Below are 25,355 nucleotides of genomic sequence, written 5' to 3'. Positions count from 1 at the left end.
TGTGGCCAATCCCCACTCTGAATCCCTCCCTTCTCCCCGCCCCTTGTGAAAACAGACGCTGCTCCATGTAGCAGCACAGAGGCCCTGCACTTGCCTCTTCCTCCCAATACCTAATCTTTCCTGACTCTTTGTTCCCGTTTTACGTTCCCTTTAAATCCTTCTGTAAATTAACAATCATAAATTCGACTTGTAACCCGCGCATTCATCAAGAGAGGGAGACCGCTACTCAAGAGGAGCGAGGAACCAACAGACCAGCGGTAAAGGCAACCACGTGGTGAGCCTGCGACAAATCTCCCTCCCAAGCTCTGTAGTCCTCGATATATAAAATTATCACACAATTAAGAGGTGTATACACGTGGGAGACAATCCACGCGTACCATGGGGCAACATTCTATCCAAGAACAGAAGCGATTTATTGTTCGTCAATATTTGCCGTATTGCCTTCTCCTGGCAAGCCTGGCCGCCAGGGTATATGGACCCCTCCTCGAAGCGCGCACAGAAGTTTCACAACATTTGCGTGATCTAACAACCTTCACCTCCACAGTTCTGAATGACAGGCCAAGTGCGGAGTTACCACCGCCAATTCTTTCTCTTCTCTCGTCCCTTTTCATTTGTCCCCCATTATATTATATCCTCGACTCTACTGCTGACCTATCCCGTCGTGTGTGCCACGGGTAAAAACGAAATATATAAAATTGCTAGTTGGCAATCAAACAGCCATAAGAACGTCTAATTTCCAGCATCCCTATCCTGTGCGTGCCACGGGTAAAAAAATCCGTGCGTGCCACGGGTAAAAAAAAAATGCTAGCTTCCAATCAAAACACCACCCCCCGCGCTGTAAGCCATAAGAACGTGGAATTTCCACCACCGGCATCGACAACGAGGTTCGGACACGTGCCACGTTCCACAAGCTCCCCGGGGCGATCGATCCGCGATTCCTCGTCGGCACGTGACGTCGCGCCACGTGCGCGCGCGCGGCGTCGCTTCCGGCGCGGCGGTCGCCCCAGGCAACGCAAAATCACGACCCCGCCAGCACTCGACGACGAGTCGGCTGGCTGGCGGCTGTCTGAAGAAGCCACTCTCGGTCCTCCGTACGAAATCGATACGCCACGGAGTTATCTCCCCACCCCACCCCTCCCCTCCCCGCCAACCTGCGGCAGTGACAGCAAGGGGAGCGGCGAGCGGCGGCAGCTGGATGCCGTTAGTGCCCCTGGTCGATAAGGAACGGCGGTGACGGCGACGATATTCCGAAAGCGGGCGGCGAAGTTGTCCGCTGCTGACAGGGCCAGCGGCGAGCGCGAAAAGAGATTTGGAGAGGCGGCAGCGGTAAGACGCAGCGGTCGCTGTGGTGCACAAATCAACAGCAGCAGCAGCGTTGAGACATCTGTGGCTGGCGCCAGCCGCAGTGAGAGAGGGCAGTAGCTGTATCAGCAGCAGCAGCAATCGCTGCATCAGCGAGATTAATGGGCAGCGGTCACTGTGCCACCAAGCACTGAGACCCCAGTAACTGTGACAACAGAGAGAGAGAGACGTCACGAGGGGTATTAATAGCAGCAGCATTAGGTGTACTGCAGCAGCAGCAGCAACATCATTATCTGTATCAGCATTAGCAGGACGATCCAGTAGAGGCGGCAGTGAAACAACAGTTGCAGCAGGAGCTCTACCAGCAGCAGCATTAAGCTGTAGCAGCAGTGGAATACAGCCGCATAATTTGCATCAACAGCAGCCGGTAGTTGTAGACGCAGCAGCGCCTGTAGCAAGCAATCACAGACAACAACAACATCAACATCAGTCGCAGCGGCATTAAGGCAGCAGTAAGGGAGACAGCAGGGAAGCAGCAGCTGCATCGGGATGGAGAGCGACAGCAGCCTGCGTGGGGAGGTGGATCACACGTTCTTCAGCAGTGACTCGGAGGCGGGGAGCAGGGGGCCTGGGACCAAGGAGCCGGAGACCCCAAGGGACCAACAAGGGACTGGGACCCCGAGGGCTGAGAACCACGTTGGAGGCCACACGCCTGTGCCAGTGAGTTCACACCGTGCGCTGTCGTCGGTGCGTGTCCAGCTGTGTGCGTCTGTGGGCACTCACGGCCAACGCCAGTGACGATGATCTGAACCGGAACTCTCCTAGGTCGACTCAGCCTCAAATGATTACTCGGTGCGGTGTGTATAAACATTAGTGCCTGGGGAGACAAAGGCGACCGGGCGTGGTGCTGGTCACCCCCTCCCCCCCCTCCGCCCCTCGTGTAGCTTGTTGGTTCAGGCTATATGGTGGGGGTCTTTGTGTGTGTTTGACAATTGTGCTTGTGTAAATTACGATGCCAGTTGTCTGTGAAACAAATCACCCCGAATGCGCCCCGACCTCGTCAGATCTTGGAAGCTAAGCAGGCTTGAGCCCGGATAATGCTAGAATGATGGGAGGAGACCCAACATGCACCAACAGATTTTTGACTTAAAACTTTCGTGACTTTAGGATTTCATATTCTTTGGTTCTTTCGGTAAAGTCACGTAGATAGAAAAAAACTAAAAGTAAATAAAAAATTACGACGTTTCGAAACGTCGTTATTTTTTTATTTACTTTTATTTGAAAAAATTACGACGTTTCGAAACGTCATTTTTTTATTTACTTTTATTTTTTTCTATCTACGTGACTTTACCGAAAGAACCAAAGAATATGGGCCAACAGGTTGTTTGTTCCGAGGCTGCTGCTGGGCTTCAGGGTGGTCAGCAGAGGGCAGTGTAGCCAAATACGTTTTCTGTACTGGGCTTCTTTCGCCCAGTGCTGGCCAGCTTTCATTAAGCTGGCCAGCACTGGCCAGCTTAATGAATGAAGTACGTGCGTTCCTAAGTCGAGGACCTGCTTATATCTATTATAAAAGCCCGGCGTTCCGTTTGTCCGTCAAATAAATTAAAATAGCATTTCAGAAGGCCTGAATCAAAAAGTTATAGAAAGTGGACCCCCCCCCCCCCGCCGAGACGTTGGGGGGTCCATAAAAATTGTCGACCCCCCTCTCAATTTTTTCACTCCCCCCCCCCCAAAAAATAAATGTATTTTCTAGGCATAAATGCCTACACACCCAACATACAATAGAGTCAGTAGTATTCGCACACATTGGTCAGCGGGGGGGGAGAGGAGGGCATTAGTGGGGGCGAGGTGCAAAACGCCGAGAAGCCCTCCGCAAGAGTTAGAATGAGGCAGTCATAGGCCGCCGAAATTCTCGTAGTCAAAATAACCCACGACCCACAAAACAAAGTGTGGTTGAGTCCCTCACCCAGCAGTGGATACGTTGTTCATCTGTGTACACACACGCTCTGAACTCTTTGCACGGAGGGCCAGACTGCCTCGCACGTTATAATAGCCACGGACTACACACGTAGGCAATTGTTGGCTTGTTTGACTGGGTCAAGAGTCCATTGAGACAAGAGGTATCTTCCTTGGTTGCATAGAGACGACGTTGGCATCAAGCTATGCATTACGCGCTGCAGTGTAATTCACCCTCTGCGTGCTGTTGTGGTTGAGACAGCGTGTATGTGGCTGTGTTGTCTTTCTGCTGTTGTTTAATTGACATATTTACGTCGGGCATTTTTAATATATATTTTTGGCTGTTTATGCTGTTTGTGTTCATATGTTGCCCTCTCTGGTATCCTCAGATCATTTTTCGTAGTGTTGAGGCACTATAGATATTCAAGTAATAATTGAGACGAAGGATATTTTGGGAGCAAGTGTTTAACCCTGTGGCTCATACAGCCACCTTTAAGATGCATCATTGGGGTTTAGAACCAAAGGCATGCCTTACTGTTCATATGGATCTGTGGCAGTGCTCAAGGCTCAGATCGTATGCATCTGTGTTAATCGTCAAGACTTGGAGAGCCAGACTGATTTATAAAGGATTATTAGGATATATTATTAATACCTAAGGCCCTGTTTCATCTTTGGCAAAGTTGATCGACAATTTTGCATTTATCCATATACACATAACTGCCCTTGTATAGTATTTAGTGTTATTTGATTATTTTAGGATTAAAGTACGCATTTATGATTCTAAAATTCACCAATAATTAAATTCAGTAATCACTACATCACTACTGTTGTTGTGAATTAAGCTCAGGGGAATTTATCCAGACCAGACATATGTCTCATCATGGCTCCGTACCTATGACCCCTGGTTATGATTCTGTTATGATGGGTTTTATCATCATTTACAGATTTGACCCTGATAAAGCCAAAATCTGTAAATACAGTGTAGAGACTGAGAGCCAGCTTAATTAACTGGACACTAATTACCTCCCTCCAGGTGAGACAAGTGACTTTTGGCTACAAGAGTGACAGTGATAGCGTGGATGAGGATGCGGAAGGTGGGGCGTCCCCAAGGGTACGGGCTGCGGAGCCAGCAAAGGATGCGAAACTCGATACTGCTAGTGGAGAGGACACCTCGGAAACCGGGGGCCACAAGGAGGAGGGTGACGATATTGAGACGACTCCACGCGCGGAATCGGAGAGCCACGAGAGCAACAGGAGCAGAGAAAGCAGCACGAGCTGCAGCAGCAGTGACGAGGACAGTTCCGCGGAAGACAGAAAATCGATAGATGGCAGAACAGCTCAAAATGGTGCCAAAATTGAAGATGATGTGAAATCAGAAAACAAAATGGAAGATGACGCCAAGTCAGAAAGCGATGGGAAATTGGAAAGTGAAACCAAATCAGAACGCGGAGCTCAGTCGCCGTTTCGTGCGCAGTCAGCTAACCACGGGAAGCCTCCGGATCATGCGAATTCACCAGATGGCGCAAGGTCAAGGGGTCGGAGCAGTTCCCAGGGCAGTGCCAGATCCTACAGAGATTCGTCCAGCGACACCGTCAAGTCCAGAAGCAGCACCGTGTCCAAGAAGAGTATCGCGTCACGGACCAGCGCGAAATCCAAAAAGAGCACAGGATCTAGAGCTCGAAGCCAGGCCTCGCAGAGCCGTGAAGAGCACGGAACCAGGGCTCGTGCCAGCGTCAAGAATGACAGTTCTAGCTCCGACGAGGAGGACCACACGGTGGCGGGGAAGGCGCAGGGTCTCAGGAAGCCGAGCCCAGTCGTGAAGTCGACATCCGACAGCCTAGATGGTGGCCCACGATCGCCGCGGCAGGCGAAAGCATCCAAGAAACAAGACAGGAAGGCAGACATTTGGCAGGCTCCTGCAATCTGCTCTACGGTAAAAAAACACCACACTCTTCGCTGCCCCTCCGACCATCCAGACACATGACACGGTGCGGTGTTCATCTCTGTAGGGTGTCGTCAGGGATTGGTTGGTTAGGCATTACCCTTTGGCAGAAAAAAAGGTAGGGCTTGTTTTAAAATGTATGTTAGGATAATTAATGAGTAAGCATAAGTTCGGAGCCCCGTGACTGATAAAATAGTGCACGTTGTTGTAAAAACTCTCTCGGCCGCCCAGAATTATGTATGTATGGATGTTGAAATTCTTTTGCACCGTACATAACCAACCGTGCCAATCGGAGGCGCAAAAATTATGGGAGAGACCCATAATGACTTTCAAGCCTAGCAGAGGTATTTATGTACAATATGTGCGTAGCAGCTCCTTTCTTAGTCACCTGATTTAAAAAAGCTGAGAATGTTGCCTTTGCAGAGACATTGTGGTAGTAAAGGAAGTAGGCAATTAGTTTCACTCTCAATGTAGTGCAGCTGTCATTGTAGTACAGCAGTGCTACCATACATTACATCCATATTACAGTTTTACCCTTATTTTTTATGATCAGTGTTATGTGGCCTGGCCAACATACTTGTCAACTGTGTAACAGTTTCGCTTTCAGCAGAAATAGCCAGTAAATGGGGTGAGTACAATATATTTCTGCTACACTGTCAGGAACATGTTTAAATAGGTTTACTGGCGATGTCCACGCCATTGTCACTAAATGAATGTCAAAGCAGCATTTGTGTTAACCGGAGCGACTGCCTGCAGGCAAAACCGGTGAAAACGGAAAAGCAGTCATCCTCTTCGGCCATCTCCTCTTCGTCCACTCTGTCACCTCTCTCATCCGGTGTGGAGGTGAGCATTGGTACTACCTGTTTAAGAGTAATCGTTCAAGGTATACCTATAGTCCCGTTCAATTATGAATCAGATTGATCTGTTTTTTGCAGAATATATCTGAATTAGTTTGTTGTTTTTCCCACCTCACCTCCGATTAGCATGGTTGACTATGTACGGTGTGAAAGAGGTTCAAAATGCGTACGTGGGATGATTCGAAAGAGGCGCGATCGATATCACGTGATGTCGTCCTGATCGGCAGATTTGATTCAATTTTTACGATCTGACCTTGTTGGATTTTTTTTAAATAGCTGCAGGAGTCACATTCGATTTGCGAATCATTTATAAAAAAAATATATTGTTTTGCAATCAGATCAATAGCACCTTCACAAGTCAAGATTGGATTCACAAATCCATTCATGCTGTTATTTACTCGTAGAAGAGAGGCTTCAGCAGTCACAATTAGATGTATGAACGGAATCTTTCACGGTATAATGGAGCCATGACACACGTCTGTAAATCAGCAGTTCAGAGGAAAGTCCCGGTGGATCATATGGGCTTTGTATTTATGTTGAACTTAATTTGCACCCTACTTTCAGTATTTCATTTATTTATACGTAGCCAACCGTGCTAATCGTAGGGTGCAAGACTCCCGAATGCACTCAACGGTATGGTGGCCATCAGAATTCAGTATGCAGGTGGATTCATAAACCCATTTGTAAGAAACGTGTATGTTTGTATGTATGTAACTCCTCGTATGTGTAAAATTTAAAAGCTCACCTCGGGTCCCCCTGATTTGTTCTCGCCAGCAAAAGGGGGCAGGGCTAGGAGCACGCACGCCTATTGGTTGGTTTCACCCCGGCTGACCACTGGCGGGGGAAATGAATAATGCGGGTGAGATCAGCTGTAGGGTGACGACGGTTTGAAGGGAAGAAGGCGACATAAAAGGGTTTAAGCGATTGGTGACTCCGAAGACAGATGCTGTATATGTTTGATAGGCTTAATAAACAGCCCTTCATAACTTTATATGTGTTGGAACTTTGTACATACGTGTGGGTTTTTCTGGGTAATCTGGTATCCTACACAAAGCAACAAATGTAATGGAATTGGCCAAACATCTTAATGTCGGACACTCCTGAAAAAAACATGAAGATTCAGCAAGTATTTTTTGCTTAACGTTGTGTTACTTCGAAAAAGACGTGGATTTTCTGTTGTTATATTATTTAAGCCTAAAAGTATTTCACAGTAGATTGTTATGCAATACATTAAAACCCAATCACAATTGATCAGGATATGTTCAAATGGCCAACCAGGATTGGCTCTGTGGAAACCCAGAGGAGATTGGTTTTGAGTCACATTATGGTACCGATCTAAATCACGTGAGTACGTGCAATCGGAGCTGATTCAAAATTGCTCATTTGGCAAATGCAATACGATCTGTCGTAGTAAGTCGAACAGGAAATCAGTCATTATAAAGGGTTTGTTTATCCAGTACGGTATGTTGGTGTACACTCTGAAATTTTATCCAATGAAAATCAAATGACCTGGAAACAGGGGTTGGTGGATTATGCAGATGGAGTCGTCATCCTCGTGAGACACGAACCTCTCGAATAATGAGGTGCTATTCGGAGCCAGTATAGATCATTTTTCAGACCTATCCGTAGTGAGTTTTGAGTGTGTGCATGGGTTTGTCGAGGGACACGTGTTTTCTCCCATAAGCACCACATTACTCAACATAGGAGTGATTCATCTTGTGGCGATTGACTAATTGAGGAGTGGTGGACTAATTGCGTGATGTTTGACTAATTATTTACCAAGGGCCAGTCGGGTGGTGGGTACCGCAGCTCGCGCGTGCTTAGCGAGGCTGAGGATCTCAACCACCTGCTCAAGGCCGTAGTTGCTATGGAGACACGGCCCAAGACTCGGCGGGCACCTGGAGAGGGCAGCTCGGCCACCAGCCGAGGTGAGTGGATCTCACCTTGCCTCATCGTGGCTCACCACGCTTCACCGTGTCTCACCACACCTAACCTCACCACACCTCAGCGTGCTTCACAGTGTCTCACCACACCTAACCTCACCACACCTCACCGCGCCTCACCTTGCCTCACCGCACCTCACCTTGTTACACCTTACCTTACCACACTTTACAGTGTCTCACCACACCTCACCGTGCCTCACCACACCTCACCACACCTCACCGTGCCTCACCACACCTCACCATGCCTCACCACACCTCACCTTGCCTCACCACAGCTCACCGTGCCTCACCACACCTCACCTTGCCTCAGCACACCTCACCTTGCCTCAGCACACCTCACCACACTTCACCACGCCTCACCACACTTCACCATGCCTCATTACACTTCACCGTGCCTCACCACACTTCACTACACCTCACCACCATCGTAATGTTTGCAATTTAAACATACTGACGATAATGCTGATGACACATAAGGTCACAAAGTGCCACACAACTGAAACGTAATTAAAGTAGCTTCAAAACGAAATCAAACTGCGATTAATGTGAACAACAAACATGGTCCGAAGCATCGAAGAAAATCACGCAGCTAAGATGCACACGTGTAAACTCAACGATGTGAGAGAACATCAGTGACCAGGAGCAATACACCAACATTGCCAATGATGTGCTTTTTATGGCCTCGTTCAATCTCACCGAATCTCACCAAACCCCTCTGCACCACTCAGCGCAGCAGCTCACCGCACTTTATCATCACTCACCTCGTCACGTCACAGTGCGCCAAGACTCGCCTCCCCTCATCACACGTCTTCTTTACCGCACCTAAACGTCCCTTCTACACCGCGTTGTGTCCCTACGACTGCTGACGATGCCCCTGTATTTCCAACATTCCCCATTGTTCTTTCGGTAAAGTCACGTTGAAGGGAAACAATAAAATAATAAAATATTTATAAAACAATAAAAATTATCACGACGTTTCGACCATAACACAAACGGTCGTCATCAGGTGTTAATGACGACCGTTTGTGTTATGGTCGAAACGTCGTGAGAATTTGTATTGTTTTATATATATTTTATTATTTTATTGTTTCCCTTCAACGTGACTTTACCGAAAGAACTAAGAATATGAATTACTGCAGTCACGAAAGCTTTAAATCAAAATTCCCCATTGTGTTCCTCTTTACATCACCCCTTTACCTCCCTTAACCCTCCATTGTCCCCCTGTTTGCCAATAACATCTGTAGTTCCTCAATGCCCCCCTGTGCCTCTCCCATGTCTCCTCGTGCCGCCCCTCCCCGCTCACCGGGGCTCGCTGTGTCCCCGTGTCGCCAGTCCTGCGGGCGAGTGCCTACGGCAACGTGCGCCGTCCACTGCGCTCCAACTACTCGTTCAGCGAGGAGCAGGTGCGCAGAATCGACCGCGACAACCAGCGACTGCTTGAGCGCCTATGCCGCTTGTCCCTGCCACCACTGCCCCCGCCGCCCGTCCGCCGTGCAGGTATGGAGGCTGTGCAGGTGCGACCCAACGCAGGCACGAGGCCATAGGTAAAGCACCTCATGACCCCCATGTGAGAATTCTACTTTCTCTTCCAAGGCCCCTCACCTCCTTCCCATTCCCTTCTCCCACCTTCCCTGTCTGCCTTCCCATAACGTTCTGTAACATTTTGACCCGCCCCTACTCGATATCTATGAACACAAGAGCTTTATAGCTCATCGGATTCCTCCAATATGAATAAATATTTATTTTTATTCTGACTCCATACGCTAATAGACTAGGGCAGGGGTCAGCAATCTGTGGCTACGGAGCCGCATGCGGCTCTTTAAGGACTGCTTCGTGACATTACGTATTAAGGACCACGATCTTGTATTCACGTGCATTGCGGTTCTTGAAAAATTGAGTTGTTTTTTTACGAATTCGATAAAAAATGGCTCTGATTTCTTTTTTTGGTTGCTGACACCTGGACTAGGGAGACTCAACATATAGACTGAATCCCCTTCATAAAAATCCTGATGGGTTACAATGGGGGTTGATGTACAGAGGAATTATGACCCAATCGATTTAAACTTTAAAAACTGTATAGCACATTGAAAGTGTAATGTACCATGGATTGTTTACACAAATAACAAAAGAGCATATTTTAGATGACATATGCTTCGTAAACATCTTGTTAAAATGTAGACTATAAAGTTAATTAAAACTTTTTTGAAGCACAAAAACGTATTGCATGTTAATTAACGAGTGTTGAATATAAATTAACAACTGACAACTGCTAAAAAAGACGCTTGCAAGCTGAGTCGGTCAATCAAACTCCAGGTTATCGCCTGTTAATGTGAGGTCTCTTAACTTCCTACCATCTTGGCTGCTGTGTCTTCTCATTGCAAGATGCTGTTTTATCCTACATAAAGTTTACAGATAACCACAACTTATTATTTCTGCACACTATGGAGTCAGGTACCACCTCCACCGCCTACTTGTAACTTGTTGGACCGCCCTTGCAGAGAACATCTCAGGTACAGGGGGCTATTAGTGCAATGGGTCCATCTGGATATGGGACCATTCAAGTAAAAGGACACTCAGGTATGGGTCTGCTCAAGTACGGGGCTATTCCATTCAGCGTCAACCTTTAAGCAGCAGCTCAAGGCTCACCTGTTCAGGCTGGTGGCATGTCAGGGACTTTGGGCTCTCGCTCTGCGCCTCCGAGTTCTCGATCAAACATTGCGACCGATTTGCGAAATTGCATTTATCATTACGGTATTATTGCGAAACCACGCAGGTACAAGGCCACACATGTAAGGGGTATATCGGTATTGTACGGCTCCCAACGATATAACTATCAATCAGGGGAGTGACGTATACTGTGAAGCTTCTTCATAAGGTTGGCATAAAGAGGAAGCGTGATTTATCAATGTCGGATATCGTTAGCCCTCTGCTGCGGGTTCTCCCAGAAGGGCCATCACTGGGTTTTGTCTGACATCCTTCACCACCACTAGATTGCATGATTAAAGAGATGTGTTAATGTAGGCACACCATCCATAGATATCTGTCTGTTGACTTTTTGAAGTACAATTCAACTGACAACAACATTTACAAATTGTAGCTCTAAGTTACACCACCACACATGCACTATTATGGGAAGGCCTCACAGTCCTTTCAAAACCCTAGAGGAGGACTCGGATAGTCATATGTGATCCCGAAATTATGCTCGACCCTCCTTTATTTTTCCATTTGTATAGTACAGCAGGAAAATGTACCTTTTGTCTGTGTGGGCTGTACCACTAGGAAGTGGGAGCGTCGTTATGGTTCCCAGCAGACCATACCACACAGCTGTGACACGGGAGAGGGCACTTCGCAGAATTCAGGAAGAGAATATGGTGAGAACTGATGAGACATCACCATACACCCCATCATACCCATCACCATCAACACCACCAACACCACTACAACATAAATGCAAAAATCAGCATGATTAATATCATCACCATCTCTCTCCGCATCAACATCATTAATATAATTTCCAATATCAGTAACCCCTTCACAATCAACACCACCAACAACAACACCACCAACTAAACTATAAACATAATCTTCTTAAGATAAGAGACCATTGAACACATAAGCTTTCGCGACCAATGTCATGCATATTACAGGTTTTTTTGGGTTAGATCGCGAAAATATAAATGTGTCGTTAAACCCGCCACCACCCGACACAGCCATTTAGTAAAGTTTGTCACGTAAACAGAACATGTCAATTCGTTACTAGTACAGCACACTGGTGTGTTGGGGAGAAAATCCACATTTACGATCAGAGTACGCAGATTTTACAATATTTATTGGCTGTGTAGGGTGCTGGCAGGTTTAACGACACATGTATATTTACGGGACCTAACCCAAAAAAACCTGTTTTATGGATAAGAGACCGTGCCTACTAACATGCCTACTAACGTGCCCACTAACATGCCACCTGGTAAACCGGACCATGAAGCAGCAATGCAAGCGGTCAAATGAAGAACCCAGAGAAAATCCTCAAATATGATGGGATAGCAGTGAAAGCACCATACAGATCATTTTAACGAATATATTGTGATACACCTTGCTGCCCAGTCCGACAACACTCAGCGCTAACCAGGCTGAACCCCTTAGTTTTCCAAAAACTGGCAGACAGATGAAAGGAATACGCAACCCATAAAGACTGTCACCACCAATACCAACACCATGGACGAGACGACTCTGCTCATGAATGCAACCATCAATATAGTTACTGAACACAACTTTTACATTCACCCAAACGCCACAGACAGATGTACAACCTACACCATCATCATCACTATTACATTCACCACCACCATAACCATCAGCATTGCCACCAACGCATAAAATTATCGCCACATGGTGGCGCCACACGTACATGTACCGGACGTGTACAGCCCGTTCATCCACTGCTGGTAGAGGACCTCATTGCGGATCGTGGGGATTATTTGACTGTACTTCACTATGCAGGTCAGTGCGGGTTGTTGAAGGCAGGGGGCATAGGCGTGTTGTCTACTCGCCACTATGTAACACAGCCCCGAGTTGCAAAAATGAGCCTGGCATGCAGTGGCCACCTATTCAAGCACTACCCAGGCTCAAGTCTGCTTAGCTTCTGAGATCTGAAGAGACAGGGCACATTCCGGGTGATTTGGTCATTGGCATACACACAAATACTGGGCCTATATTTGTATGCAGGAAAAGAAATTATCCACACGATTATTAACGCCACCATCGTCAGCACTGTTAAAAACAATTCGTTTGAGTAAGCCAGATGACCATTTGCACTTTCACGGACATCATCATCATTACAAAAGAAAACGTGTCTACTTATTAAATATGATTGTTTTGTGATGCTGCCTTTGCAGAGGTGCACAAGTACAAAAAACAAGGACACTCAACGCATTCATCAATAACACTGCTTTAAAATTAAATGAATACGTGCAGCAATTGGCGATGTTTTGGGCAATGGGCCTTCGTCATAGCACGTGTTATGTGATGTGCTATGAAGAGAAATATGTTAAGTTTTATTGCTTATAATACATGGAGCAATCAGGCAATTAATGGTGGAGGCAATGTGTTTGTGGTGATGGTGATTGTGCTGCTATAAATCGTTGTGTTGATACTGACTTGCAGGTGATGTCAAAGTTCACAATGTTTATGGTGGCGGTGTTGTTGATAGTGGTGACTGGTGCTATTGACATTATGGTTCCATTGATAGTGGGGTTCATATTGTAAATGGTGGTGATGATAGTAACGGTGGTTATGGTACTCGTGATAATTGTGTTGATGTTGGTTATGTTGGTAGTGGATTTGTCAGTGTTTTTGCCGCCTATATTCATGACCATGGCACTGTGGTTCAATATGACCTAAGTGGCTTGAGTTCGATTCCCGACTACAGCGAACAGTGATATCTGACCTGGTTATCTTCTCCCCGCATCACCAATCCACACTGACCAGCATGGTGAAGTATAGTAAAATTATCTCCACGGCTTCTTATTTCGTATGACCTATGAAGAGCAACTTAGCGTGAGGAGGTCTTTATCCACCAGTGGATTGACAATAGGCTTACGTTATTAGTTTATTAAATATTAAATGTAACTTGAAACTTCTAGGTGTTGCAGAAGTGGTGATTTTCATCCTCAGCCTTCAGTTACAGTACAATAATTTTAATTTACACACAGCTTCTAATACAACCGTATCTCAAGAAGCTCTACAGAACACTGGGGACAGCTATTGTATCGAGATGACACAGTGGTGCACAATTCACAGTGACGTTGATGTCCTCGTTCATGTTGTGTACAGCTCATACTGCGCCGCCTGGAAGCCGTGCGACCGACTCCGGGTCTGTCCAGAGCAGAGCTGCTGCTCCAGTACTCGCGCCAAGCGGCCTACATGGGCGGCCCCTCCTGGGCCCCAAGCTCTCCGCCCCGCAGGGCCCGTCGCCTGGGGGTCCACAGCTCCGTCTAGAGGCCCCCCCCCCCCACTGTCCCACACCCCGCCACCAACTGAGGGTCTCCGTTACAACTCTGGAGGCCCTAACCAATTGAAGGCAGGTGCACTTATCTTGCAGGTCCGAACCTAGGTTGCGTGCCATCTGACACGAGTTTAAAGCTTTGTTATTAGAAATAAAAAAATATATAACGTCACAGTCGGGCGCTCTGCGATGATGCTACAATGACGTCGCTACATTGGAGCGTGGAACTGCTGTGAAGTGACGTCACGTTGACTTCACACGAGTGCCATAGTGACACACTTGATCATCATTTATAGATGTATTCTCTCTCAATAATGGCGCATCGAACCCGTATCGAATGTCTCGTAATACACAGCCTGGGTATGTATCTACAACGTACAAGCTGCTTATCTTTTTTGAGGGGTTCTATCTTCCTTGAAGAGCCTCCTACCCTAATGGGAATTTTGTTGGTTATTTTAAGGCACATTTTCCAATATAGACGACGTCCTATCTGCTAAGAGACCTTTCATCCAACACAAATAACTCGCCTCCACCAGAGGGGTATCCCCTCCACGGGGGTCCTATTGCTCATCCTAAGAGACTCCTCTTCATCTAAATCAGGGGTCGGCAACCAAAATAACAAGAAGAGACGTTTTTTTCGAATTCAGTAAAAAGGAATCTCAATATCTCAAGAGCCACAATGCATGTGATTATGAGACAGTGGTCCTTTATAAATAACGTCACAAAGCAGTCCTTAAAGAGCCGCATGCGGCTCCAGAGCCGCAGATTTCCGACCCCTGACGACCTAGATGATTTTCCCTTCACTAAGGAAACCTATTCTTTGCCAAAATAATGATCTCTCCAACTGGAGGCCTTCTCCTCTACCTCGGGGATCTCTAATACATTGAGACCACTCGACCACCAAGGGGCCTCCTCTCTCTCTCTCTCTCCCTCTCTCCTCCAACTGAAGCACCCCTCCACTCTACACCACAGAAACTCGCATTCCCTTTCATGGCTCTTCATCTAGAGATCCTCGCACAAGGCCTCTGAGCAGCAGTCCCGTCTGCAGCTGCCCACTGTTATCGTTTTATGGGTGTTATCTTTGACCTTGTGAGTGGAGGAACCTTGTAAATGTGAAAGGGTGGGGATGATACTGCGAGTGTCGCTCCTAGCAGATGCACACGCACGTCTATACGCACAGTGGTCTGTTCACTCACATGTGTACAGCACACACCTACGGGTACACATACAGCTGTGCACGTGCACTCATACGTAATCGCGCACACAACACACGTGATCAAGATTCTACGTGAAGCCATAATGTCCGTCAATCGATACATTTGACACAATGTACGCTATTAATATCCCAGATATATAGGCATTGGCTTAATTTGGAAAGCACCACAACTTATCAAAACGACTTGCCTACATTTAAAAAAAAGAGATTTCGATTATGTGTTTAATGAATGAAAATGGCTACAGCAAAAAATTGTATTGAGATTCATACAATTGGCTTTAATCGGTCCCGTTGGAATTAGACTAAACTTTACCTGCTAGTAGGACTCTATGGAATTTAACAAAATATGTCAACAGGCATGTTCCTGATCCATATATTATTGCAGGTAATTACACCGATTACAATTTCCTTATTTAGGCACATTGCTATGTTGATTTTCATTATAAAGTTCAGTTCCAAAAGCGCTCCCTACATGCTGTTTGTCTGCCTAATCTTTATTTCATAGCTTTAATCCCGGTTCACCTTCAAAAGCTTCCCTAGCTACGTGTATTTATATACTCTTACGTGTTTTACATTTGTGTCTCTCCTTGAGATGTGCTATTTGATTATCTAAATTGTTGTGCATGATGTTTTTGATTATATTTTTTTTTTATCTTCGGCCAAATAATTTAGCAGCCTTCTTCAGTTCTCCAACAATGTCCTTGTAGCTTCTTTCGTATGGCGTTTAACATTTTCACCAGAACTAATGGCATGGCTCTTTACAAAGGACATTGAATAACAGCTCGAAAGGGCACATATGAAGCAAGTAGATGTGCACGTTTGGAATTATGAGAGACAAAAAATGAGAAAGACTTCGAGAAGAGAACAACAAAGGCAAGTTAGAGGCATCGTTTGACCATTTATCGAGAGTAGGCTTGGTGAAAAAACACCGCTTAGAAAAGATGAAATAACACGTAGGCTTTCGCGACCAATATTATTCATAATAAAGGTTTTTGGTTTAGATCGCGTTATTTATAAATGTGTCGTAACCCTCCACCACCCGACACGGCCAATCAGCAAAAAAGTGTCACGTTGACAAAAGACATAGTTCACTACTTTAGCCCACCGGTGTGTTGAAGAGTGAATCCACAATATTTGCAGTTTGCTAATTGGCCGTGTCGGGTGGTGGAGGGTTATGACACATTTATAAATAACGCGATCTAACCCAAAAACCTTTATTATGAAAGATGAGATAGCCAGTGGTCGAGGCTAACGACAGAGTGGCAACAAAAGGAGGGAACATGCCCGAGAGGACGTCCACCACAGAGATGGAGCAGAGGTTCAACTCTTGTTCCGGAGCCAGATGGATTCTTGCATCGCGAGAGAGTGAGAAACGGCGACGATTTTGGGAGGGCTTCATCCAGCAGAGGAAAGATCATCGCTGACGATGGTGATCTTCACGTGCATTGAGTTTTGCACAACGAGGCAGAGCTACTCGCCCATTGCAAAATAAGTCATCAACTCTTGCGCTTTGTCGACTCCCTGATCCAAACTCAATTATTTCCAATCACTACCACCATTATTGACCAATACTTTTCTAACTATATTTAACAGGCCTACTGGTGACAATCTGAAACTGAATCGTATTGTCAGCATTGCCAGACGTAATTTATAACTCTATATGTTTACTGTTGAAGCTATTGTTAAAACTCAAAAAGTGTCTACATCATGGGACCTCCTTTGCCAGTACCAAAATATGAGAATCGGTTTTCCCCTTTTTTCTGGCAACAAAACAACACCGTTTTGAGACTAGGCTCAAAAGAAAGCTGTCTCTGGTGTGAACCAATCAGTTTCAAGGACAATGAATATATTAAATTTTGATTTAAAGCTTTCGTGACTGCAGGGATTCATATTCTTGGGTTTTTCGGTAAAGTCACGTATAAGGGAAACAATAAAATAAAATAAAATATTTATAATTAAAAAAAATATTTTATTGTTTCCCTTCTACGTGACTTTACCGAAAAAAACAAGAATATATTGCATATATTATCAGAGTACTTTTTTGTTTGCATTCTGACCACAAGTATTGTGGTTAATGCAGACATCATTCCTTGTAAAAGGTTTCAGTTTGGTGTTTTAACATCTTAACACCTCTTTTGTTGCCAGAAAAAATGGGAAAACTTATTCTCATATTTTGGTACTGGCAAAGGAGGTCCCATGATGTAGATGCTCACCCCGAGCCCTCATTACTCTGATAGTGGCATTGTCTTTGTGCTGTTCGCCTTTTGGCGTCCTCTGGTCTAACACCGTTTTGAGACGAGGCTCAAAAGAAAGCTGTCTCTGGTGTGGACCAATCAGTTTCAAAGACAATGCATATATTATCAGAGTATTTTTTTTGTTTGCATTCTGACCACAAGTATTGTGGTTAATGCAGACAGGATTCCTTGTAAAAGGTTTCAGTTTGGTGTTTTAACATTTAACAGAAAAAAGGGGAAAACCTATTCTCACTCAAAAAGTTGTTGGTTCTTCTAGTTGTCAAAGTGATAGAGTGATGTTGCCTTGTTTTAATGGTATAGTCTTCAGTGAAGTAAAATGAAATTCGGGTGTTACAAATAATACATATACAAATACTTTTGTTGATCAGATAATAAATATAAATTGTATGTACGTGTGAGTAAATTGCAATCTCATGTTGGGTTATCAAAATGTTAAAATATCTGGATAGGCCTTGGCAAGGTAAAGTAATTTACCTTTTTTACCAGGTAAAATGGTAAAGGTAAAGGATAAAGTTGTCGACCATGCCAAGGGGTAAGGTAAAGGGTAGGGTAAAGGTAGCGTGGAAGAATTACCCGATAAATACCTTGTTTACCGCTCGCTAAAAGCTTTGTGGTGCAGTCCTGGCCTCAATTTTAAATTGGAATCATCGAGAGTAATCTATATGAATAAAGCGCTCTACTGAGCATGTACCTGTTATAAACCTTTTTCATGTGTAGTCGGGTAATTTGTATGGGGTAAGGGTAAAAGGTAGGGTAAAGGTAGGCTCGTAAGGGTAGAGTGATTGTATTGTGGTAAAAGGTAGGGTGGTAAAAGGTAGGGTAAAGGTAGGCTCGTTTTTACCTTACCTTGCCGAGGCCTATCTCTGGATCATGACCAATGTCGTTGTGTGTCATCACTCATAATAATTAATAGGGCACCGCGGTCCCGAGAAGTTATCTCCCTCGCCTGGTATGCAGGAGGTCGTGAGTACGATCCTGACCCTGACGCCTGCTGTATATTGGGAGTTTGTGTGTTCTCCCCGTGGTCGCGTGGATTTTTATTTGGGTCCTGCGGTTTTAACCTGCACATTTAAAACATGAGTTTAGAGTATTTGGCTGTTATAAATTTCCACACAATATGTCAGTTTGTTCAGCTATCATTTCTGGCCAGGTTGCTTCTGAAAAAAGATCTATAAAGCTCAATAGGCCTTACCGGGTAAAATAAAAATAGTATCGTCGTATAACACAAATCTACATGTAAACAAATTTATCAGTCACAGCACATTTTACAACTTTGTCATACAGAGTCTAGTAAAGACTCTTTGTGACCGAAGAAGCCAGGGATATCCTTTATGGAGTATAGAATATGGCCTGTGTAGACCTATATGGTCTCTGGCCTCGGTAAAAAGAAAAAACTCGTGTCCGAATAACAATAGCAATATGTGCTGCGTCACCTGGCGGACAAATGAGGACATTGCATGCTTGTATAACGCCGGCTATACATTGTGCACACGGAGGGAATGGCTTACAGGGAGGGGGAGCAGGCAGTGGCTGATGTCGGAGGAATCACCCCGATTCCTAGGATGGGCTGCTCTCCAGTTTCGATTTCTGAAAAATGTCTTTTTTATTTTGAGGAAGTTACATGTTTTCCACACCAAGCATGAAAACAGCTGCCCCCATGGTTACTAAAGCTACAGTGTCCATGTGGGTCATAGTTTTATAATGGAGGCAAATCCCGCAACTTCACAATCACATTAACAAATCCCAAGTGACTAAATCACATCGTATCGTAATATGCTGTTGCTGCTTCAATTACCTTGCTAAGCCATATTTTGTTGCTTCTGTTCCTGGAAGGAAAATACGATTTAAAATAAATGGCTGTTCAGGTTTAGATTAACCACATGCCATTATTTTCATCACGCACGGGTATCTTAAATTTGGTGGGCCGTTAGTATTTCCGTGTTATCTGTACGTTGATCTCTGTCTGAATCCCGAATAAAGTATGAATTAACAATTTATCTCACAATGGTCAGTTTTACTTTTAGACGACGTTTATCCGCAGTGTGTGTTCCCAGATTAGTGAGTAAAAGCGACGCTCAGTGGCCTCACATCACCCATTGAGCTGTGAAGGCGAGGGTTGGTGGATTGCAACATGTTGTGAAACTCCCTCGAACCAAAGCCTGTCTTGCCAGGTGAATGCGGTACAGTAAAGTGTGGAGTAATTATATTATCTATCCCTTCTGAATGAAATAGAATGTTGCCTTCCACATGTATATACACTCATAAAATGGATAAAAAAAACATCTTCATATATGAAGGACTGCAGAGCTTGCCAAATTGTGTCTGTTCACTGCCTGGTTGCCTTAAGATTTTTTTTAAAGGACATTTTATTCACCGATGTGTTGAATTTTCATGCATGAAAGCGACATTTGTAAATGTCAGGCTACTTGACAGGTTGTGAACTGTTCTGGACGTGGCAGGGAAGGTTCGTTCCCCGGTGTGACGATCCCTGTTACCTGCGTCGCTTTACGAGAAGGGACGTTTGTTTGTGGCGTTGCGTGACGTGGAAATCGTCCATAAACGATGAAAGGTTTCTGCATTTTTTAGTTACGTTCTGGGGTGTTTGCGAAACAGCAGAGGTTTTAAAGTCACATTTGAATACTGCGGCTTTGAAATCTCGCAACTTCACAATCACATTTACAAATTCCAAGTGACTAAATCACATCGTATCGTAATATGCTGTTGCTGCTTCAATTACCTCGCTAAGCCATATTTTGTTGCTTCTGTTCCTGGAAGGAAAATACGATGTAAAATAAATGGCTGTTCAGGTTTAGATTAACCACGTAGTTTATAGCAATGATATCCACCCAGTTGTGTCAACAACTACAAACGAAGTCTCACTGAGTATGAATTAACATGTTAAACTACCGCTCATGAGCAGGAAGACCGCATAGTTTTGATGACCACCTTTTCGGGTTCTGAGGCGACAGGAGTCTGATGGTTTACGTCCCACATTACATTAGTTTCATCACGCACGGGCATCTTAAATTTCATGGGTCGTAAGTATTTCCGTGTTATCTGTACGTTGATCTCTGAAATGTATGAATCCCGAATAAAGTATGAATCAGCAATTTATCTCACAATGGTCAGTTTTACTTTTAGTAATCGTGACGTTTATCCGCAGTGTGTGTTCCCAGATTAGTGAGCAAAAGCGACGCTCAGTGGCCTCACATCACCCATTGAGCTGTGAAGGCGAGGGTTGGTGGATTGCAACATGTTGTGAAACTCCCTCGAGCCAAAGCCTGTCTTTCCAGGTGAATGCGGCACAGTAAAGTGTGGAGTAATTATATTATCTATCCCTTCTGAATGAAATAGAATGTTGCCTTCCACATGTATATACACTCATAAAATGGATTTAAAAACATCTTCATATATGAAGGATTGCAGAGCTTGCCCAATTGCGTCTGTTCACTGCCTGGTTGCCTTAACATTTTTTTAAAGGACATTTTATTCACCGATGTGTTGAATTTTCATGCATGAAAGCGACATTTGTAAATGTCAGGCTACTTGACAGGTTGTGAACTGTTCTGGACGTGGCGGGAAGGTTCGTTCCCCGGTGTGACGATCCCTGTTACCTGCGTCGCTTTCGGAGAAGGGGCGTTTGTTTGTGGCGTTGCGTGACGTGGAAATCGTCCATAAACGGATGAAAGGTTTCTGCATTTTTTAGTTACGTGCTGGGGTGTTTGCGAAACAGCAGAGGTTTTAAAGTCACATTTGAATACTGCGGCTTTGAAATCTCGCAACTTCACAATCACATTTACAAATTCCAAGTGACTAAATCACATCGTATCGTAATATGCTGTTGCTGCTTCAATGACCTCGCTAAGCCATATTTTGTTGCTTCTGTTCTTGGAAGGAAAATACGATGTAAAATAAATGGCTGTTCAGGTTTAGATTAACCACGTAGTTTATAGCAATGATATCCACCCAGTTGTGTCAACAACTACAAACGAAGTCTCACTGAGTATGAATTAACATGTTAAACTACCGCTCATGAGCAGGAAGACCGCATAGTTTTGATGACCACCTTTTCGGGTTCTGAGGCGACAGGAGTCTGATGGTTTACGTCCCACATTACATTAGTTTCATCACGCACGGGCATCTTAAATTTCATGGGTCGTAAGTATTTCCGTGTTATCTGTACGTTGATCTCTGAAATGTATGAATCCCGAATAAAGTATGAATCAGCAATTTATCTCACAATGGTCAGTTTTACTTTTAGTAATCGTGACGTTTATCCGCAGTGTGTGTTCCCAGATTAGTGAGCAAAAGCGACGCTCAGTGGCCTCACATCACCCATTGAGCTGTGAAGGCGAGGGTTGGTGGATTGCAACATGTTGTGAAACTCCCTTGAGCCAAAGCCTGTCTTTCCAGGTGAATGCGGTACAGTAAAGTGTGGAGTAATTATATTATCTATCCCTTCTGAATGAAATAGAATGTTGCCTTCCACATGTATATACACTCATAAAATGGATTTAAAAAAACATCTTCATATATGAAGGATTGCAGAGCTTGCCCAATTGCGTCTGTTCACTGCCTGGTTGCCTTAACATTTTTTTAAAGGACATTTTATTCACGAATGTGTTGAATTTTCATGCATGAAAGCGACATTTGTAAATGTCAGGCTACTTGACAGGTTGTGAACTGTTCTGGACGTGGCGGGAAGGTTCGTTCCCCGGTGTGACGATCCCTGTTACCTGCGTCGCTTTCGGAGAAGGGGCGTTTGTTTGTGGCGTTGCGTGACGTGGAAATCGTCCATAAACGGATGAAAGGTTTCTGCATTTTTTAGTTACGTGCTGGGGTGTTTGCGAAACAGCAGAGGTTTTAAAGTCACATTTGAATACTGCGGCTTTGAAATCTCGCAACTTCACAATCACATTTACAAATTCCAAGTGACTAAATCACATCGTATCGTAATATGCTGTTGCTGCTTCAATGACCTCGCTAAGCCATATTTTGTTGCTTCTGTTCCTGGAAGGAAAATACGATGTAAAATAAATGGCTGTTCAGGTTTAGATTAACCACGTAGTTTATAGCAATGATATCCACCCAGTTGTGTCAACAACTACAAACGAAGTCTCACTGAGTATGAATTAACATGTTAAACTACCGCTCATGAGCAGGAAGACCGCATAGTTTTGATGACCACCTTTTCGGGTTCTGAGGCGACAGGAGTCTGATGGTTTACGTCCCACATTACATTAGTTTCATCACGCACGGGCATCTTAAATTTCATGGGTCGTAAGTATTTCCGTGTTATCTGTACGTTGATCTCTGAAATGTATGAATCCCGAATAAAGTATGAATCAGCAATTTATCCCACAATGGTCAGTTTTACTTTTAGTAATCGTGACGTTTATCCGCAGTGTGTGTTCCCAGATTAGTGAGCAAAAGCGACGCTCAGTGGCCTCACATCACCCATTGAGCTGTGAAGGCGAGGGTTGGTGGATTGCAACATGTTGTGAAACTCCCTTGAGCCAAAGCCTGTCTTTCCAGGTGAATGCGGTACAGTAAAGTGTGGAGTAATTATATTATCTATCCCTTCTGAATGAAATAGAATGTTGCCTTCCACATGTATATACACTCATAAAATGGATTTTAAAAAACATCTTCATATATGAAGGATTGCAGAGCTTGCCCAATTGCGTCTGATCACTGCCTGGTTGCCTTAACGTTTTTTTAAAGGACATTTTATTCACGAATGTGTTGAATTTTCATGCATGAAAGCGACATTTGTAAATGTCAGGCTACTTGACAGGTTGTGAACTGTTCTGGACGTGGCGGGAAGGTTCGTTCCCCGGTGTGACGATCCCTGTTACCTGCGTCGCTTTCGGAGAAGGGGCGTTTGTTTGTGGCGTTGCGTGACGTGGAAATCGTCGTTAAGGGATGCAAGGTTTCTGCATTTTTGAGTAAGCGCTGGGGTGGTTGCGAAACAGCAGAGGTTTTAAGGTGACATTTCAATACTGCGACTTTGATCACAGCAAAAATGCAATTTTGTTCATATATAGTATACACTCATCTATTATAGGCACAAACTAAGTTTTACAAAAACGTATGATGATTGTTTTTGTATCTTTATATGTATTATTAGTGACAATGTATGTCAACTTATAATCATATGCGTATTTGTACACTTCATGATATTTAGTCAAGCATGTTTTTCCCCTGACAAGTAATGGTGATTTTTTTTAAACCCATCCAAGTTAGGAAAGCGCAAATGTGAGGATCTCACATTGCTGATGTGTGTGTCGTTACTGCATTGGGACACACGGGGAGACGCATAGAGATCCGGAAACACATTCCCGCTGGGTCTACCTACTGCTAGCAACAAAGCCATTGAAAGTACAGTGCAGGCGTTTGTTTAGCAGAGTCAATAAAGGCCCTCTGTCGACTACAACAAGAAGTCACAATTATAGCAGAATTCATTAATCACATGAACACAAACACAAAGTGTACGCTTATGTTAAATTAAATCGTTTACTTATCACTTGTCATCTCACATCGAGTAGATAAATCACAAAATATTTGTGCTTAGCTAGTAAACATGCCAACGTTGGCCGACGTTGACCCAACGTTTTATAATTTACTGAATTTTCGACTTTCTACGTGGGCCAGTACCAACTTCAATCTGACGCCCACGGACAATCCTCAGTAATAACTAATTATAGTCACAACACGCATCTCTGAGACAGATTCACAAAACACGTTTAACCTGCTCTTCCATTTCCCTCTGCCATATAATCGACGAAGTTTGACAAATAAAACCAGCTTCCCTGAACGCTGTGGCTTGGCCAATGTTTGACTTGGCTCTGCAACACACCGGTGTGCTGTACTAGTGACGAATTGGCCACGTTCTGTTTAAGTAACAACCCTTACTAGTTGGCTGTGTCGGGTGGTGGCGGACTTTAACGACACATTTATATATTTACGCGATCTGACCCACAAAAACCTCATTGTTTAGTTTGTTGGCCTTTCTCCCGCACCTCCGATTAGCACGGTGCGAAAGAAGTTCAACATAAGGTACATACAACATAAGGTGCATACAACATAAGGTACATACAACATAAGGTACATACAACATAAGGTACATACAACATAAGGTACATACAACATAAGGTACATACAACATAAGGTACATACAAACGCAGCCCGTGGTTACATCTTGGAGCGGTGCCTGTTCGCCCGTGTCACAGTGCAGCACAGCGATACCCCGCTTTACGTCGGGGGTGCGTTCTTGAAATGTGCGATGACGTATATCGAAACGACGTCAATCAAAGCGATGTACAGGGTATGTGGTGGAGGCGAAGGCTGAGAGACGACGGAAACGAGAAAGGACGGACGATGCTTGTCGGAGACGTCTTGTGTGGGGTTGAGGCGACGCGAATCGGACAGCGGTGTTGATAAAATGCCGACGTAGGTGTGAAACGACGTTAAAGGTGGGGGGGGGGGGGGGAGACTAAGCCGGGGTGTTTATGCTGCACTGCAGACCGTCTGCGAACGCTTCACTCGACTCGAAATGAAGCAGCAGATGCGCATCCGATCTCCCACTTCACTAAAGCAACCAATAAACACAGATTTAACATTGTACCGAGATTGTGTTGGATGAATCGTACGGAAACGCACAGGTACAAGGAATGCGGTGGGTTGCCACTGGTAATTCGTCATTCCCCGTGGGAATAACATGATTCACCTGGCTCCAAAGACAATCATCACTCCTACAGCTTTAACAGACTGCTGGGGCAAGTGGCTGCGAGCGAGTAGCACCTCATGAAGGCCCGGCACGGCACGCGAAGCGGTGGGTGGCCAGCGCCACACCGGGCCACCTTCGCCACCCCCCCCCCCTT

The 25,355-nt window shown here is 44.8% G+C and overlaps 1 protein-coding gene across 1 annotated transcript; it reads left to right on the top strand.

Annotated features, from left to right (window-relative positions):
• Nucleotides 1–972: 972 nt before the first annotated feature.
• On the top strand, nucleotides 973–22,828 carry LOC116955935 (uncharacterized). Its single transcript, XM_032977297.2, has 7 exons — nucleotides 973–2,022; nucleotides 4,292–5,191; nucleotides 5,957–6,043; nucleotides 7,841–7,985; nucleotides 9,333–9,497; nucleotides 11,280–11,371; nucleotides 13,830–22,828. Exons 1-7 carry the CDS (start codon nucleotides 1,852–1,854, stop codon nucleotides 13,992–13,994), a joined length of 1,725 nt encoding a protein of 574 aa, XP_032833188.2. The 5' UTR covers nucleotides 973–1,851; the 3' UTR covers nucleotides 13,995–22,828.
• The last annotated feature ends 2,527 nt before the right edge of the window (nucleotides 22,829–25,355 follow it).

Source organism: Petromyzon marinus, chromosome 3 (assembly GCF_048934315.1).
Source record: "Petromyzon marinus isolate PM22_M1 ecotype Great Lakes invasive population chromosome 3, UKy_Petmar_22M1.pri1.0, whole genome shotgun sequence".
Taxonomy (NCBI): domain Eukaryota; kingdom Metazoa; phylum Chordata; class Hyperoartia; order Petromyzontiformes; family Petromyzontidae; genus Petromyzon; species Petromyzon marinus.
Note: the sequence above shows the minus strand (reverse complement) of the source record. Positions and strands in the feature narration are given on the sequence as shown.